This window comes from Chiloscyllium plagiosum, unplaced genomic scaffold (assembly GCF_037043375.1).
Source record: "Chiloscyllium plagiosum isolate Xiang-an unplaced genomic scaffold, Cpla_swu_hap1 HiC_scaffold_21, whole genome shotgun sequence".
NCBI lineage: Eukaryota > Metazoa > Chordata > Chondrichthyes > Orectolobiformes > Hemiscylliidae > Chiloscyllium > Chiloscyllium plagiosum.
This window is the reverse complement of record NW_028270159.1, coordinates 14,370,982-14,390,707: the sequence shown is the minus strand read 5'-3', so window position 1 is coordinate 14,390,707 and position 19,726 is coordinate 14,370,982. Positions and strand designations below refer to the sequence as shown.

Sequence of the window (19,726 nt, the reverse complement as noted above, 5' to 3'; positions counted from 1 at the left end):
TTTTTGTGGCAGAGACGGAGTCTTGTTAAGCAAGGCGCTAAAAGATTATCAGGGATGGTGGCGATGTGGATTTGAGGTTACAGAGATGATCAGCCATGCTTTCACTGGATGATGAAGCGGGTATGATGGGCAGAAAGGCCGACTCCTGGTCCTGACTCGTACACTCATAGGCCATCGACAAGGAATTGAGATTCCTAACAAAAAGTCACAAAATCCCAGTGCCTACATTCCAGTGCAGTCCTGAGGGGCTCAGACATTATCTGACCCTCTGTTTAATTTAGCTGCAATAGACATCCTTTCCCTGAAGTATACCGGAACACATTTGAACATGTCTATCTGGCTGAGGATGAAACTAGTCTGGGACTAATATTTTTCCAGTCTATTTTATCATATTCCCCACCTGCCTGTTCACTTCAGTCAATAGGGATACTGCTGGATTCGAGTGGGTGTCAGGAGCTAGATGTGTCATACTGCCCTCTGGTGGTAACACTGTTTCTGCTTCCATCTCAATTACCCTTATTTTAAAGAATATAAGGCCCCTTCACTTTGAATAGCTACACCTGATTGGACACCCTTTTTTTGTCTCATAACTGTCTAATAATCTGCCCTAACTCACTGTTATGATCTCGAAGTCACTCCTCACTCACCCTCAACCCCCAGCCCCTTCACCACCATCTCACATCTTGTCACTAACACGACCCACCCATCTCAGTAGCTACACCCAGTCCAGGGTCATTCTTGATAAAGAGCTTATATTCAAAACGTCAACTCTCCTGCTCCTCGGACGCTGCCCAACCTGCTGTGTTTTTCCAGCATCACCCTTTTCAATCCAAGAGGGTCCAGTGCCTTGGTAAATGTCTGACACTGGGATCTCTCGTCCCATCTCATTGCAACACAAAGATCGCGCTCGTGGCACTGTGGTATCTCATTGTCTCAATTTAACAATGTCATGTTTGCCATTGCCAGGGGTTTGGTGCCGGGAGAATGAGACAAATCCCAGCTTAGGTACCCACTACCAGCACAAACAGCTGCCAGGGTTTGGTTAGGGCAGAGCTGGGCAGAGAGCGAAAATCCTTGCAGCAAAGTCCCTATGCTCCACCTCAACACTAGCTTTGGAGGGACAGCCCCTAATAGGTTCCGCCCTCGGATGACTGTCCGCATGAGTTTGCACATTCTCCCCGTGTCTGCGTGGGTTTCCTCCGGGTGCTCTGGTTTCCTCCCACAATCCAAAGATGTGCAGATCAGAGTGGATTGTCCTTGCTAGATTGCTCGATAGTGTCCAAAAATGAGCAGGCTAGGTGGGTTAGCCATGGGAAATGCGGGGTTACAGGACTAGGGCAGGGGGCTGGGTATGGATAGTTTGCTCTTTGGAGGATCAATGGGCCGAATGGCCTGTTTTCGCACTGTATGGATTCTATGATTCTATGATTCTGTGAATAGCCCAGTACAGCACACTGCTCTCAGGTTCTGTCCCAAGTAATGGGGCATCGGTTGTCCCTCACCCAAAGCCTCCTTCAGCCTGACTGACTGATTGATGCCAGGAACCTGATTGAGAAAATCCAAATTCATTCATTGTTCACAAACAAACACAGAGAAAGGTGCAGAGGCACAGCAGGTCGGGCAGTGTCTGTGCAGAGTGAAACAGGCTTTATGTTTGGAGTACAGTATGAATCTTATTAAGAACTCAGTTCAATCATTTTTTTCAGATTTCCAGCAGCCACAGTATTTAATCATAATTAATCTTTCAACCTTATCTCATCTTTACTTCCATCTCAATGTTCTGCAGCTTTCTGGACTCAGCTCTGAGTTCAAAAACTTCAGATTGTGAACTGCCTCCATCTTGTTCCATTAGTAGTTATTTGTTTGTTTGGTTTTGCTGGATTGATTTGTCTTGTTTCTTATCATCGAGTCATAGAGATGTACAGCATGGTAACAGACCCTTCGGTCTAACTCGTCCTTGCCAACCAGATATCCCAAACTAATCTAGTCCCATTTGCCAGCACTTGGCCCATATCCCTCTAAACCCTTCCTGTTCATATACACATCCAGGTGCCTTTTAAATGTTGTAATTGTACCAGCCTCCACCACTTCCTCTGGCAGCTCATTCCATACACACACCACCCTCTGAGAGAGAAAGGGTGCTGCTCTGTGTGTCCCTTTATGCTGCATTCAAAGGCAGCATCCATGGAGCAGGAGAATTGATATTTAGAGCATAAGATCTTCATCAGGAATTGCAGATTGGCACCAACAGCGTGGGTTCAGTTCCTGTTCTGGCTGAGGTTACTATGAAGGACTCTCCTTAACCTCTTCCCAACCTCTCCTCAACCTCTTCCCAACCTCACCCCAACCTCTCCCCAACCTTTCCAAAACATCTCCCCAAGCTTTCCTCAACCTCTTCCCAACCTCACCCCAACCTCTCCCCAACCTTTCCCAAACCTCTCCCCAACCTTTCCCCAACTTCTTCCCAACCTTTCCCCAACCTCTTCCCAACCTCTCCACAAACTCTCCCCAACCTCTCCACAACCTTTCCCAAACCTCTCCCCAACCTTTCCCCAACTTCTTCCCAACCTTTCCCCAACCTCTTCCCAACCTCTCCACAACCTCTCCCCAACCTCTTCCCAACCTCTTCCCAACCTCACCCCAACCTCACCCCAACCTGTTCCCAACCTCTCCACAGCCTTTCCCAAACCTCTCTCCAACCTTTCCCCAACTTCTTCCCAACCTCTTCCCAACCTCTCCCCAACCTCTCCCCAACCTCTCCTCAACCTTTCCCCAACCTCTCCTCAACCTTTCCCCAACTTCTCCCCAACCTCTTCTCAACCTTTCCCCAACTTGTTCCCAACCTCTGTCCAGCCTCTCCTCAACCTTTTCCCAACATCTTCCCAACCTCACCCCAACCTCTTCTCAACCTTTCCCAAACCTGTTCCCAACCTCTCCTCAACCTTTCCCCAACCTCTGCTCAACCTCTTCCCAACCTCTCAACCTCTCCCCAACCTTTCCTCAACTTCTTCCCAACCTCTCCTCAACCTTTCCTCAACCTCTCCTCAACCGCTCCTCAACCTCTCCCCAACCTTTCCTCAACTTCTTCCCAATCTCTCCCCAACCTTTCCTCAACCTCTCCTCAACCTTTCCTCAACTTCTTCCCAATCTCTCCCCAACCTTTCCTCAACCTCTCCTCAACCGCTCCTCAACCTCTTCCCAACCTGTCTTCAACCTCTTTTCAACCTCTCCCCAATCTCTCCTCAACCTCTCCCCAATCTCTCCTCAACCTCTCCCCAACCTCTTCCCAACCTCACCCCAACCTGTTCCCAACCTCTCCACAGCCTTTCCCAAACCTCTCTCCAACCTTTCCCCAACTTCTTCCCAACCTCTTCCCAACCTCTCCCCAACCTGTTCCCAACCTCTCCCCAACCTCTCCTCAACCTTTCCCCAACCTCTCCTCAACCTTTCCCCAACTTCTCCCCAACCTCTTCTCAACCTTTCCCCAACTTGTTCCCAACCTCTGCCCAGCCTCTCCTCAACCTTTTCCCAACATCTTCCCAACCTCACCCCAACCTCTCCCAACCTCTTCTCAACCTTTCCCCAACCTGTTCCCAACCTCTCCTCAACCTTTCCCCAACCTCTGCTCAACCTCTTCCCAACCTCTCAACCTCTCCCCAACCTTTCCTCAACTTCTTCCCAACCTCTCCTCAGCCTTTACTCAACCTCTCCTCAACCGCTCCTCAACCTCTCCCCAACCTTTCCTCAACTTCTTCCCAACCTCTCCCCAACCTTTCCTCAACCGCTCCTCAACCTCTTCCCAACTTGTCTTCAACCTCTTTTCAACCTCTCCCCAATCTCTCCTCAACCTCTCCCCAACCTCTCTCCAACCTCTCCTCAACCTCTTCCCAACCTCTCCTCAACCTCTTCCCAACCTCTCCCCATTTCTCCCTGAGGTGACCCTCAGGTAAATCCACATGTTGCTGCATTTCTTAACTTACAACAATGTTTCCAAGTGACTTCATTGGCTACAGAGGAGTCTGGGATGTCCTGAGGGTATGAAAAGCACTACAAAAATGCAGTTTTTTCTTCTGCTTTCTCTGACTAATGAAACCTTGTTGACTGCAAACCAATTTTAAACAGAAAGGGTGAGATCGTGGGATTATGTGCCCGTTTTTACTTGGATTGGATTTGCTGAAGAGAAAACATCCAACTGGCACCCACACAGATGAACTCCAAATGGGAATGGATAACTCATCACATCCCAGCAAAAACTAACATGATGCTCAGTGAAGTTTGAGAAACAAGAGAACATTTTAAACCTGAAATTGTCAGTGTCCTCAGGAGAGGACATGAATTGAAATCCCACTGATCAGGTACTTTCACTCCCTCTCTGATTTTAACCATTATCAAAGTCAGTGGCAAGAGAGGGTCCAGTTCTGGAGATGGGTTATAAACAGGTCCATTGCAGTACATTTGATGGTACTGTATCTACAGCTCAATGTTCTTCGCTTCCCTACTCCCTCCCACTTTCAGAGAAGGTTGGAGGCTCATGTACTGAGCTACAAGAGAACATAAACCAGCACAAGAGTTATTGTTTTCCCCACAAAGAGCGTCTTCCACGGATGTGTTGACGTCACCCTCCACTATGGCAACCACACAGTCATCGCAGCATCCTCTTTAAGAGACAAGGGTTTAATTCAAATGTCCACCTTTGCTCTCTTCCTGAGAGACAATAAAAAGCAAGGTCATCTTTCGTGGATCTCTGTTTTAGTGTCAGATCTCTGCTCAGGGGAGCTTCTCTCCAACAGAGGGAAAGGCAACAGAACAGAGGTCACACTTTCACAGGTCAAGGAGGAAGGTGTCAGTCGGCGAAAAATGGATCAACACATCACTGTCAGTGTTTGTTCATCTTGCTTGTCATGTATAAACAACAACCTGCATTCATATGGCATCTTTGCTGCAATAAAATTCCAGGGTAATGGTCTGTGTAGAGATACTGTGCAGTACTTGAATAGGAAGCTGGAAGTACATTGGATATAATGCAGAGAGTCAGATAGCACTTATAAAAGGGAGTAAGAGCAGCTTCCATTAAAGCTTCTTTAATCTTTGTTAAAGTGTTAACTTTCTGACTTCAACAGTGTTCTTTCATCCCAAGGTGTGACAGCAAAACCTCAAAGGACCCAAAATCAGAGCAAACTCACATCTAGCCAGTGGACAGGCAGCCAAAGGTCTGCTGTAAGATATGGGTTTTCAGGAGCATTTTAAAGGAGGAGAGAGTGAGAGTGAGAGAGAGAGAGAGAGAGAGAGAGAGAGAGACACAGGCAGGAGGACCGAGGGAGAGAATTCCAAAGTTTGGCACTCAGGCAGCTGAGGGTACATGGTGGGTTTGACTAAAGTCAGCTATGTTCAAAATGCCAGAATTGGATAATTCAGAGGATGAGTGGAATAGGGAAGGACAGCATGAAAAGGGGCAGAGAGAAGAGTAATACCAGGCTAACCAATGACTGAATTCAGGACAGTAATGGGGTTACAGGCTTGTGTCTTAATTAGACCCCAAAGTAGCATTCGACTGGAGACAAGGAAGCTCTGACAGTGCAGAATTCCCTCAGTATTGTACTGGTACAACTGCCTGGATACTGTCTCTGCCATGAGACTGTAACCCAAACTCTCCCAGCCAAGAGTAAAATTATAAGACTGGCTGAGGTTGGCTCTAGCACAGGGTTTGCCTTTCACCTCACCAGCTTGGGTCAGTGCCAATCAGCCAATGTCATTGTTTACTATTCTCATTGTCATTGGGACGCCCAGTCACAGCAGTATCCAATGAACTGTTCACCATTTAATGTGGCTGCCCCCATTTGCAGCTATAAATGAAAAGGCCATTTAGTCCATTACAGACTATCTATCCAGTGGGAAATAAATCCATCGTGGCTTTTTTAAGTGATGTCAAACATTTTGCCTTCAATCCTATCAAAGTTCCATCCCAAATACTGGGTGCTTCAAGTGGTTGTCAAACAGGCCAGGGGAGCTTTCCCCTGAAATCTGAAAACAGTAACGCACAAATTCTTGATGAAGGGCTTATGCCCTAAACGTCGATTCTCCTGCTCCTTGGATGCTGCCTGACCTGCTGTGCTTTTCCAGCACCACACTCTTCAACTCTGATCTCCAGCATCTGCAGTCCTCACTTTCTCCTAGTAACACAAATACCAAGCTACGATCATCTACAATAGAGACAATCTAACCACCGGCCCTTGACATTCAATGGTGTTACCATCACTGGATCCTCAACTATCAACATCTTGGAAGTTTTCATTGATCAGAAACTCACCACATAAACACAGTGGCTACAACAGCAGGTGAGAGGCTAGGAATGTTGCAGCAAGTAACTCACCCTCTGACCCTTCAAAGCCTGTCCACCATCTACAAGGCACAAGTCAGGAGTGTGATGGAGTACTCCCCACCTGCCTGGATGGGTGCAGCCCCAACAACACTCAAGAAGCTTTACACCATGTATGACAAAACAGCCCACTTGATTGGCACCACATCTACAAGTATTCACACCCTCCACCGATGCTCAGTAGCAGCAGCGTGTACTATCTACAAGACGTTCTGCAGAAATTCACCAAAGCACCTTCCAAACCCACGACCACTTCCATCTAGAAGGACAAGGGCAGCAGATACATGGGAACGCCACCATCTTCAAGTTCCCCTCCAAGTCACTTGTCACTCTGACTTGGAAATATATCCCCATTCCTTCACTGTTACTGGGTCCAAATCCTGGAATTCCCTCCCTAAGGGCATTGTGGGTCAACCCACAGCAGGTGGACTGCAGTGGTTCAAGAAGGCAGCTCACCCCCACCTTCTCAAGGGGCAACTAGGGACGGGCAATAAATGCTGGGCCCAGCCAGCGACCACATCCCACAAATGAATAATAATAAAAATAAATTCTCCAGCCACTGCCACATTGTTGTTTGTGGGACCTCACTGTGTGCAAATTGATTTTCAAATTTCCTGTGTCAAGATTAGATTAGACTACCTACAGCGTGGAAACAGGCCCTTCAGCCCAACAAGTCCACACTGACCCGCCGAAGAGCAACCCACCCAGACCCATTCCCCTAACACTCAGGCAATTTAGCACAGCCAATTCACCTGGCCTGCACATTTTTGGACTGTGGGAGGAAATGGGAGCACCTGGAGGAAACCCACACAGACACGGGGAGAATGTGCAAACTCCACACAGTCAGTTGCCTGAGGCGGGAATTGAACCCAGGTCTCTAGCGCTGTGAGGCAGCAGTGCTAACCACTGTGCCACCGCGCCGCCCGTAACGAATACACTTCAAAACATTCTTCAACAGGTATAGAGCGGGTCACTGGCGTCTTGTTGACTTACTCCAGTGCATGGTTTACACTGCAGGGAGTGAAAGTGTGAAGCGAGTTTATTCCAGCGTTTTAAAGATGATCTTATGGAAGCATAAGGTCGAGGCAGGAGAATGCTCCTCCTTGTGGTGGAATCTGGAAAAAGGGGTTACACACTTTCAGAACAAGGGAAAGGGGAGGTTGTCCATTCTAGACAAGCTGTAAGGTCATCAACCTGAAATGTTAACTCTGTTTCTCTCTCCACTGAATCCCCTGGACCTGTTCAGCCTTTTACAGCAGCTTCTGCTTTTATTTCAGATTTCCAGCACCTATGCTACTTTGCTTTTGAGAAGGGAACTTGAAATGTCCCTGCCCCACTCCAGAGACTTGGCAAATTGCAAAGACTCTTCCCCATGCTTTATCTCCTCGGGGGAAAAAACCCTACATTTTTGTCACAAGGGAAAATAATCTATTAATTACACTTCTGCTGCACTTAAGGTTCACTTAAATATTTATGAATTTAGATGTCCCTTTACTATGATCACAGCTTCAATCCTGAGTTGCATGATAAGTTTAACATTAGTTCAGTGGTGAAACATCGCTGAATGGCTCCATCTGAATTTGCTAATGAAGTGCTATCCAGGCAGTGTGCTATTTAAAATGGCTGCAGATGGCAGATTCTGTCTCGATTGCAATGAGCTGTCATTTCCCGCAGATTTCATTCCTTCTCAAACACCTCTCATTGCATTGGGAAGCAATTAAGACAGCAATTAAAACAATCGAGTTATATTATGCAGAGACACATTGGCAGTGAAGGCAGACTTCACAAACCCACTTAATACGTGACTAGAATTTATATTAGCGTGTCTTCAATGAGTGAAGAAGAGGCTAAGGTACTTCACAGAGACATCAATGTAACTAAAAAAGAAGAGAGCTCTTGTGGTGCATTGGTAGTGTCCCTATCTCTGAGCTAGAAGAACCTGGACTCAAGTCCCACCTGTCCCTGAGGCAGGTCATAATATAACTGCAATAGGTTCATTAAAAATGGTAAAACAGGGAGTGTGAAGAAATATTTACACTTATGTAACACCCTAGGGTGTTCCAACACACTTCACAGCCAATGTAGCAATTCTGAAGCTTCATCATGGTAAGAGGAAGATGATGTCTGAAATGGCCAGAAACTGGGTTGGATTGGATTATAAGGTGGGCTTAAGCCTGAAACGTCAAGTCTCCTGCTCCTCGGACGCTGCCTGACCTGCTGTGTTTTTCCAGCACCACACTCTCGACTTGCATTGTAAGGTGCAGAGGAAGGTGCTCAGGCAAACGCCAAGATTCTAAGGGGGTGAAGGAATGAGCTCAGGAAGTGTGGCCCAACGAGCTGGGGATAGATAAAACCCCAGGCTGCAAGGGGCAAGTCTGAGGCTGGGTAGCTGGATGAGGGCAAGAAGGGAGGAGGCCATGAATGGATTTAAACACAAGAAGGAGAGTTTTACATTGGAGTTTTTGAGGGTCTGAAAGCCCATGTAGTTCAGCAAGTAGGTGGTGATTAGGTTAATATTATTTGGTGTGGATTGTGAGTTTGAATGATCTAAAGGGAAAGAATGGAGATAGCATTAGATAGTCCTGTGTACATACAGATCGCAAAGGCACAGTTGAGGGTTTCAGTGGCTGGGGGGTGTGGGTTCAGGCTATGCCAGAACAAGCCAATGTTACAGACGGGCAAAGTCAGTGATCTTTGTGATGAAGGCCAAGCATCTGAAACAGAGAATGGCAAAAATCTCACACTTTCCCAAAAAAGTCTCAGAATGTCTGAGAGGGGTTTGGCTTTGTTGAGGATTTTGTGGCAGATGACATGGTTGATCAGGCAGACTCTGCCTTAAGCACAATGGCAAGTGGGACTGAAACAGTCACAGATCCTAACATGGAGCTCATTAGGTTACCACATTCAAACTCTGACCAGTGCTGTAAGGGTACTCAGGCACCTCATTCCCAATGCTGATGTGTCAATGGTGTCCAGGTGCCACTGTTTGATGCAGCAAATGATCTGAGAAATAGTGGCCCAGAATTTCTTTCAAGTCACATTCCCGAGATAGTTTAAGGTTCTGGGATTTACATATTAATGAATCGATACCTGCAACCAATTCCAAAAGATTCCCGCATTGGGTGACTGACTGTGTGGAGTTTGCACATTCTCCCCGTGTCGGCGTGGGTTTCCTCCGGGTGCTCCAGTTTCCTCCCACAGTCCAAAGATGTGTTGGTCAGGTGAATTGGCCATGCTAAATTGCCCATAGTGCTAGATGCGTTAATCGGGGTAAATATAAAGTAGAGGAATGGGTCTGGTTGGGTTATTCTTCAGAGGGTCAGTGTGGTCTTGTTGGGCCGAAGGGCCTGTTTCCATACTGTAAGGAATCTAATCTATGATCTTTTACTATAAACGCTGTGTCTTAGGATCCTGCCCCACTAGCTACTTGACGAAGGAGCAGCGCTCTGAAAGCTAGTACTTCCAAATAAACCTGTTGGACTATAAGCTGTTGTTGTGTGATTTTTAGCTATTTTCAGAAGGGAGGTCTGCTTTCCGTACCCAATCCGGCCTACACATGACTCCAGATTCTGGTTGATTCTTAACTGCTCTCTGAAATTACCTTGCAAGCCACTCAATGACAATTAAGGGTGGTCTTTGTCAAGGATGCTAACATGCTATGAAAGTGTTTTTATGAATAATTCCCAGATGGGGATGATAGAACTCAAGGCAAGAAACAGGTTTTGACCTACTGCCTATTCTCCCTGTTGTTTTAGTCAATATTTACCCCTCAACATTGCCAGTGGAGACAGAGCCGACTTTGTCTCTCATTTTCATGTCCCACACTAATGGGCTTGCAACCATAATCTTAAGCACACCATTAAATCCCTGCAGTGTGGAAACAGGCCCTTCAGCTCAACAAGTCCACACTGACCCTCCGAAAACCAATCCCCTACCCTATTACTCCACATTTCATTCCAGACCAATGCACCCAACCTACATTTTCCTGAACACTATGGCCAATTTAGCATGGCCAAATCACCTGACCCGCACCTCTTTGGATTGTGGGAGGAAACTGGAGCACCCAGAGAAAACCCCCGCAGACACGGGGAGAATGTGCAAACTCCACACAGAGGCTAGAATCGAACCTGGGTCCCTGGCGCTGTGAAACAGCAGTGCTGACCACTGATCCACAATGCCCCACCCAAAAAGGATGCCCAGTGTGGGGCACATACCCTCGGCCCTGATATTAAGAGTCTCATGCTCTAATATAACAATTAACCAAGGAACCCTGGGAACCCGAAATGGTGACTCAACAATTTACCCGGTCTGTCTGGCTCTGTTACAACTTGTTATGATGATTTACAGCTTGGACAACACCTGATGGGAAAGAAAATACTTTGTCTCCATTCCAATAAATACCTGGAGTTGTGGGGCATTATTCTACACTTTGTTGATAAAGTACAATTTGACACATACACAGATTATGCAATTAAATATTTGTCATGAAATTGCCCAACAGTTACTGGGGAGTGCATGTACAGACAAGTTTCATTCCTCACACCTTCTCTTTGAATAGAGAGATTTCAAGGGTTCAAATATATAGTTTTCTTAAAGATTGAGCACAAATAAACAGTGGATGGCCAATAGGATCTGGAAGCTTTATATACCAAGGTAATTAAACAGGAATGGACAAGTAAGGAGAATTTATACAAACTGTTGTTTAACCATCAGTTTGAATGCTTACCGAACACAGATTTCACACGCCTCTATCTCTGTCAGCCACAGTTTTGAAGGCATGAGATGGGATGCAGTAAGCATTCGCAGAAATGGTTCCAGGGATAAGGATCTTCAGTTATGACAGAAGACCAAAGCATCATGGCCAAATAGGGCCTTAGCTTAATATCACCCCTGAGAGTACATCACCCCCATGGGATTGCCAGACTTGGTCTTCATAGTGAAGTGCTGGATTGGGTTCTGAACCCATTCAGGGACTGGTGCTATCCACTGAGCACAGGAGAAACTATGCTGCTAGCATTGAACCATCCTGTCTGTGGCATCACAGAATCCCCACAGCAAGGAAGCACGCCATTCAGCCCACACCAACCCTCCGTAAGAGCATTCCACCCAGATCCCATCCTTCACTTCCTATGGCTAATCCACCTGACCCTCACGTCTTTGGATTGTGGGGGGAAACCCACACAGACATGGGGAGAACGTGCAAACTCCACACAGAGAGTAACCTGAGGCGCTGTGAGACAGTAGTGCTAATCACTGAGCCACCGTGCCACAACACCTATTTGTTCTGAGTTCCTGTGACTATTCGCTGCATGCATGCTAACGCCTGCACCAATATGGCGTCAGGCACCCCCCAAGAATGCACTTCTATGCCCTGGGTGCCATCTTGGAATTCTAGGAGCTCTCAAAGTGCCCAAAACACAGGTCCTAATAAGCTCAGTTCTTCAGGTGGACTCCAGCACTACAAACCACGCCTTGAACACTCTTAGTCAAAACAGTCCCTCCAGCTCTCTACACTACGCAGGTCACTGTCAGTTAAATTATAAAGAATATACAGGACAGTAGTAGGCCACTCGGCCTATCTAGTCTATGCTGGTGTTTGTACTCCATTGGGATCTCCTCCCATTCCATCTGCCCAACATTCCCGGATGTGAAAGGGAATAGACATGAGGCAGAGCAATCAAAACAATGCAGTATGACGGAGGAAGAAAGAAAACAGGCTTATCTTTGCAAAAAGCTGACTTGTTGACTAAGGAATTGCTTCCAAGAATCCCTTCCTGTTTGGTGCTGCAACACACTTGGTTTTTCCTGTGCTACGGGTTACAGAAAGGTCGGGGAAATCCACAGAAATAAACCTCACCGTCTCTTCCTGCTGGGAACAGTCTCTTCGAGACCACAGCGTCGATGTCACTGAATATTTCATCCTCTTCACGGTCTGCGTCCAACTACAAGATAACGGGAAGTAAGAGAGGAAAAGTGAATTCAATTCTTTGCAGCAGGACAAGAGACGTCCCTTACCTGATAAACTCTCCCCAACAGCAACACATTTCACTGACATAAAATATCTCACAGGAGCATATTCATAGATAGGCCAGTGGCACTGAGTCCAAGGTGGAAATACAAGGAGATCTGACCAAGTGATTGCAACTTCCTAAAGGAGGCAAAGAGTCAGAGAGAGGCCCTGATATCTGGTGAAGCTAGCTCATGACCCGTGCGATAGACAAGAGGCACTGAAGTAAATGTCAAATTCTTGAGGAGGTGGATGTGGATGATGCTGAACCAGGACACTGTGTAGGGGGTAACGTGAATAATGTCTGCTCTGCAAACTGCTAGCAGAGGGTGTGTCTTTTTGGAGTTGGCAAACTGTACTTAGTGAAGTATGACAGGGTTCATTGTTGGGTCCCGCAACTATTAACAATCTTCATCGATGATATGAACAGATGGAGCGCACTGTGGGAAAATGTGAATTAGTTTAGGATTTGAATGAGTTCTGTGGAAGAACTTAAAAATCACACAACACCAGGTTATAGTCCAACAGGTTTAATTGGAAGCACTAGCTTTCGGAGTGTCACTCCTTCATCAGGTGGTTGTCTGATGGAGGAACAGCGCTCCAAAAGCTAGTGCTTCCAAATAAACCTGTTGGACTATAACCTGGTGTTGTGTGATTTTTAAGTTCTTCCACAGAACTCATTCAAATCCTAAACTAATTCACATTTTCCCACAGTGCGCTCCATCTGCTAATTCTTTGCCCACTCACTTCACACCTCCTGTCAACGGTTTGCTCTCCTGGTCTCATCGGCGCATGTCGGTCTTATACACTGTGTCCCTGTGTTCATATCATCGATGAAGATTGTCAATGGTTATTCTTGTGCCTCTTGTCTATCCCACAGTGCTGGCAGGAAGACTGGAGAAACAGTATATTGACTGATGAAGGACTGAGCAACTCGATGGTGCTGAGGTTTCTGCGTGTACTGACAGATGAAGCACAAACCCATTAGTTGGTTGGTATAGCACAGTGATTAGGAAGGCTAATATAAACTCATTTCTTATTGTGAGCAGAATCAAATCTAAAAGTAGGGAGGTTTGACTGCAGTTGTGCAGGGTACTGGCGCGACCATCTCTGGAGTACTGTGTATAGTTTGGTCTTCTTGTTTGAAGATGCATCAGGTGTAGTTCAGAGAAGATTCACGTGGCTTATTCCTGGGAATAAGGGGGTCCCCATGTGCCGGAATGTTGGTCATTGGAGTTTAGAACAATGATTCTAGATTACTTACAGTGTGGAAACAGGCCCTTCGGCCCAATAAGTCCACACCGACCCGCTGAAGTGCAACCCACCCAGACCCATTCCCCTACATTTACCCCGTCGCCTAGCACTACAGGCAATTTAGCATGGCCAATTCACCTGACCTGCACATCTTTGGACTGTGGGAGGAAACCGGAGCACCCAGAGGAAACCCACACAGACGCGGGGAGAATGTGCAAACTCCACACAGACAGTCGCCTGAGGCTGGAATTGAACCTGGAACCCTAGCACTGAGAGGTAGCAGTGCTAACCACTGAGCCACCGTGCCACCCCAAGAGATGGTTTTACTGAAACATTTAAGATCCCGTGGGCAATGGATGGACTAAGACATATCGTCCTGTGGGGGAGACTAGAAATGGGGTAGGAACAGTTTAAGAACAAGAAGTCTCCCTCTGAAGATAGGGATGAGGTGATTTTTGTATTTCGGGGGGGGGGGTTGTGAACCTGTCGAATTCCCTTCTCTGGGATGAATGCTTTTCAAGGCTGAGTTAGATTTAATTTTGATGGAAAAGGGTAGGAAGGAATAATATAGAGTGGGGAGGGGGAAACAAAGAAGTGGGGTGAGACAACAACCAGGTCAGAAATGAGCTTATTGAACAGTGGAACAGGCTCAAGGGGCCGAGAGGTCTAATCCTGCTTCTGATACTTTGTTCCTACAAACAGATGGGCCTAGAATGTTCTAGAAAGTTCTGGATCTGTGCTGAGTTAGGCGTCCTCAGCTGAAAAACTGATTTGAACTGAGTAAGGCAGGCTTTCTGTTCTAGATTGGCAACTACTGGCCCCTGCTGGAATGCCCTCACATTGCGGTTATGAGGTGGGGTCTCACCGATGGCCAGTCCAGCTGTAGCAAGGCTTCCTTACTTTTATATGCTAGCCCCCTTGTCATAAACATTCCCTTTTCTTTCATGAATTCCCGGGATGTGGGAATCACTGGCTGGGTCAGCATTCCTCACCCAGCGCTAACTGCGCTCGAGAAGGTGGTGAGTTTCCTTCTGAAACCGTGGGAGTCCATGTGGTGTTGGCACATACCCACAGTGCAGTTGGGGAAGGAGCTTCCAGGATTTTGACCCAGTGACACTGAAGGAGCAGCGATATCGTTCCAAGTCAGGATGGTGTCTAGAGCCAAAGAAAACTGGAGCTGGAGTAGGCCATTCAGCCCTTCGAACCTGATTGCCCATTCAGTACGCTCATGGCAGGCCATCCAACTCAGTCCCCTGTTCCCGTTTTCTCCCCATACCCTTTGATCCCTTTAGCCTTAAGGTCTATATCTAACGCCTTCTAGAAAATGGTGAATGTTTCCACCTCAGCCACTTTCTGGGGCAGAGATTCCCACAGGCTGCCCGCACTCTGGGTGAAGACATTTCTCCTCCCCTCAGTCTCATGATCCTGTATCTTGAGACAGTGACCCCTGCTTCTGGCTCCAAGGGAAGAGAGGAGGTTACCGTGTCCTTGTCGGATGGGGGAGGGGGCAGATTGGAGCCTGAGTGAATTGCTGCAGTACAGACCGTTGCTGGTGCTGGAGGGAGGGAATGAATATCGAAGGTGGCGGGATGTGGGGGCTGTTTGTCCTGAATTGTGCCAGATGACCTTCAGCTTGAATTGAGTGCCTCATGTAACCGATGGATAGAATCCCTACAGAGGGATTCTATGATCCCTCACCATTCCTCTATTCCTCTCTCGCTCTATCACTAACCCTCTATCACACTCTCTCTCTCTCTATCACTATCTCTCTCTCTATCTAATGATGGCACGCAGCGCCAAGGACCTGGGTTTGATTCCAGCTTTGGCCGACTGTCTGTGTGGAGTTTGCACATTCTCCCAGTGTCCGCGTGGGTTTCCTCCGGGTGCTCCGGTTTCCTCCCACAGTTCAATGATGTGCAGGTTAGGTGAATCGGCCACGCTAAATTGCCCGTAGTGTTCTGGGATGTTTAGGTTAGGTGCATTAATCAGGGGAAATGTAACGTAATAGGATAGGGGAATGGGTCTGGGTGGAATACTCTTCAGAGGGTCAGTGTGGACTTGTTGGGCCAAATGGCCTGTTTCCACACTGTAGGGATTCCATGATTTTATGATCTACCCGAGATAGGAGGCAGCAACAGATGCAGCCCAAATACTGGGGAAATCTGAAGTAAAAAGACAATCGGTTGGAAAAGGCTCAGTCAGTCTCTGCACGGAGAGAGACAAAGTTAACAATCCTTTCTCAGAATCAGCAACAGACTGTCAGCTTGACATGTTCTCTCCTCTCCAGTTACTGCCTGTCCCACTGAGCCTTTCTGGCTGTTTCTGTCTTAATGTCGAATTACTGGATTGGGCGTCAGTCTCCCCTTCCTGTCCTGTGGTACAGCAGAGAGAATCTCAGTTCTAACCATGGAGGTTCCTCCACTCCTCACCCTCACCGCGCCACTGGCACAGACACACTTTGGATGACCAGGCGCCAACGCTGCTGTGGCACTTGCTCAGCAAAGATGGAGTGAATGGAGGGTGGCCCTTAGACAGGGATCAATCAGACACAGCCACCCACATCATTCCAACTGAGTAGCCCCAAACTGCAACCTCCAAAGGAACAGTCTTTGGGAACCAGATTCCCTTCCTGTGAAGCAACAGGAACTGAATAAAGCGACAGAGTATCTCAATGTGTAGTAATGTCGGAGCTATGTCACTGGATGACGAATCCAGAGATTTAGCCTAGATTAACAACCTGAAACACATGAGTTCAAGGCAGTTGATGAATGCAATTTAGGTTAAGAAGGAATCTGTACTTTAAAATAAAGCTTGCATCATCAGTAGTGATCTTGAGGGTGAAAGCAATTGTAAAAACACAACTGGCCAACTTTGAGAAAGCAATCTGTAATCGTCATCTGGCCTAGCTTTTACAGATCTCCCTCGTGAGGCGATGTGAGGGAAAACCTTGAGTGGTTAGGTTCCGGAAGGTTCTGCACTGGAGACTGCACTGGAGGCAGACTCATTTGTGGTTTTCAAAGGAGAATGGACAATTATTGGAAGAGAGAGAAGAGATTGCAGGGTTATGGGACAAAGGTAGGCCGACTGTCTGTGTGTCTCCTGTAAAGAGATGGCAAGGACACGAAGGGTTGAATGACTTCTACCTTCAACAAGCCACACATCATTTCAAACAAGAACAGGGAAGGAACCATATCCTGTGGATTAATAAGTCAAAAGGATAAGTTAGACAATGACTGCTGACAGCCACACACACAGTACAGAAAGGGGAAGGAAAATCTGTGGGCTCGTGTTTAACCAACTCACACACTGAGGTTAGGCAAGCTCAGGTGTGTGTGTTAGATAGAAAGGGACTGATATATATGTGTGTGAGAGAGACAGAGATTGACGAGAGAGAGAGAGAAAGGCTGATGAGAGAGAGAGGAGGCCTGATGTGTGTGTGTGTGTGAGAGAGAGAGAGGGACTGATGTGAGACAGAGAGAGACAAAGAGAGGGACTGATGAGAGAGAGACAGACAGACAGAGAGAGGGACTGATGAGAGAGAGAGAGAGAGAGAGAGAGAGGAACTGATGAGGGGGGATTTATCTGTGTGTGTGAGAGAGAGGGAGAGAGACAGAGAGAGAGAGAGAAAAACTGATGGGAGAGAGAGGAAGACTGATGTGAATGTGTGTGTGAGAGAGAGGGACTGATGAGAGAGAGAGACAGAGAGAGGAACTGATGAGGGGGGATTGATATGTGTATGTGAGAGAGAGAGAGACAGAGAGAAAGAGAAAGGGACTGATGTGAGAGAGAGAGAAACTGATGAGAGAGAGGAACTGATGAGAGAGAGAGGGACTGATGAGAGAGAGAGGGACTGATGAGAGAGAGAGAGAGAGGAGGACTGATGTGTATGTGTGTGTGAGAGAGAGAGAGAGAGAGGGACTGATGTGAGAGAGAGTGAGGGAGAGGAATTGATGAGAGAGAGGGGGACTGATGTGCGTGTGTATGAGAGAGAGAGAGGCAGAGAGAAATGAGAAAGAGTGTGAGGACCTGGGGACAGTCACCAGCAGCTAACTGAGAGAAGGACCCTGAGAGAGATTGGAGTAGCAGCAACTTAAACAAAGGAACAGCAGCTTCTTATACAGCAGAGTGCACCCACATGAGAAGCATCCCTGAGATTAATTTACAACCCTGGGAAAGCTGTTTCCAATACATTCACGGCCTCACCAATACCCTATACAGTTGTAAGAAGACTTTTCCTACTTTTAAACCTCCAACCTCCCACCGATAACAGCCAACATCCCTTTTGCCTTAGTAATTATACGTTGCACCTGCAAGCTAACTTTATGTTCCCTGCTCATAAACACCCACATCCTTCTGCACTACACTTGTTGGATTTTCGCTCGATTTAAACACTACTCTGCCTTTTGATTCTTCCTCCCAAACAGCATGGCCACTCACTCAACCTATCCTGGAGATTCCTTATGGCCTCAACAGCATATGTGCTCCCACCACTCCTGCCATTCAGCCCAGCACCTCTCTGCTGACAGCAATGCTCCATTTGTGTTGCCTCTCCCCCTCCACACCTCACTCCATCACCATCTCCTTCCTCCCTCATATGTTCATCCAGCCTCCATTCAAATGCTGGGTAGTACATTACACATTCTCATCAGTTAGAATCCATACAGTATGGAAGCAGGCCATTCAGCCCATCGAGTCCACAACGAACCTCCAAACAGCATCCCACCCAGACCCACCCCCTACCCTGTAACCCTGCGTCCCCCATGGATGAGCCACCTAGCCTGCACAGTGTGTTCAATTTCCCATGGCCAATCCACCCTAACCTGCACATCTTTGGACTATGGAAGGAGACCAGAGCACACGGAGGAAATCCATGCAGACAATGTGCAAACTCCACACAGACAGTCACCCGGGTCCCTGGCACTGTGAGGCAGCAGTGCTAACCACTGAACCACCATGCCACCCTGTGAGGCTTGTCTTGGATTCTCTTGGGTCTGGTCTCCCTGCAAGTGGGAACCTTTTCTCTATGCAATCAACCAAACCCTTCTCTAACCTTAAAGATGCCTATCACAGTAGCCCTCAGTAGTCAATATAACGGAGCTCCAGTCTTCCTGACAGCTATAACCTCTCAATTATCACATAATTCTGGTAAAGCTTCCACACAACTTCTCTTGCTGCCTCTATCTCCTCTTTTTCTTCAATTACAGAAGACCAGAATTGTGTGGAGTGCTCGCTGCAGCCTAACCATGGTTCTATACAAGTTAACGCAGCATAATTTCTTTTCAAATCTGTCAGATTTTGATACACAGTGTTCTGTTTGCAGCCTTGTTAATCGTGTCACAACCTTTAGTGATGTGTATCACAGAACTCGCAGTTTCTTGGCCCATTTTCCAACAGTCACATGGTCTCAATCTTCCACATCACACTCATCTACAGTATGTTGGAATCCATTCGCCAATTCTGCATGTTTATTAATGTCTTCCTGTATTTTAGAGTCTTAAAGATGTACAGCATGGAGCACACCCTTCGGTCCAATTCGTCCATATATCCTAACCCAATCTAGTCCCATTTGCCAGCAATTAGAACTCTTAATTCTAGATTTTTATTGAATTCAAATTCTACCATCTGTTGCGGCGGGATTCGAACCTGGGTCCCCAGATCTCTGGGTTAAGAGTCCAGCAACATTACCACTTGGCCAATGACTCCCCTACATGTTCAAGAGCATTCCAAATCGCAGGTAGAAAGACTCTTCCTCACATATCCCGTGAATCTCTTGCTTAAAACCTTAAATCCCTGTCACTTAGTCTTTGTGCCTTCTCTACATCATCCAAACCTATCATCATCTGGTACATTTCTATCAAATTTCTCAACTTCCTTTACCCCAGAGAGAACCACCCCAAACCTGAACCAAAATCCCTGAATCCCTGCAACCGTTCTGGTCAATCAGACATCAAACAGGCTCAGTGAAAACAGAATATCTCTCCTAAAGGAGAAATCTTCATAGTTGGTTCAATCAATTTCAAGCTGAGGCTGTCCACTAACAGGATTAGGCTTTCGAATTTTATTTCCCTTAATTCATTCACAAGGAAGGG

At 46.9% G+C, this 19,726-nt stretch overlaps 1 protein-coding gene across 1 annotated transcript in view; it reads right to left on the bottom strand.

Annotated features, from left to right (window-relative positions):
- Positions 1-19,726, bottom strand: part of LOC122564928 (adenylate kinase isoenzyme 1-like) — a 172,292-nt gene that overhangs the window by 89,951 nt on the left and 62,615 nt on the right. Inside the window, exon 7 of the mRNA XM_043720421.2 lies at positions 12,234-12,318. Within this exon, the coding sequence (XP_043576356.1) occupies positions 12,234-12,318 (85 nt within the window). The remainder of the gene's footprint in view (positions 1-12,233; positions 12,319-19,726) is intronic.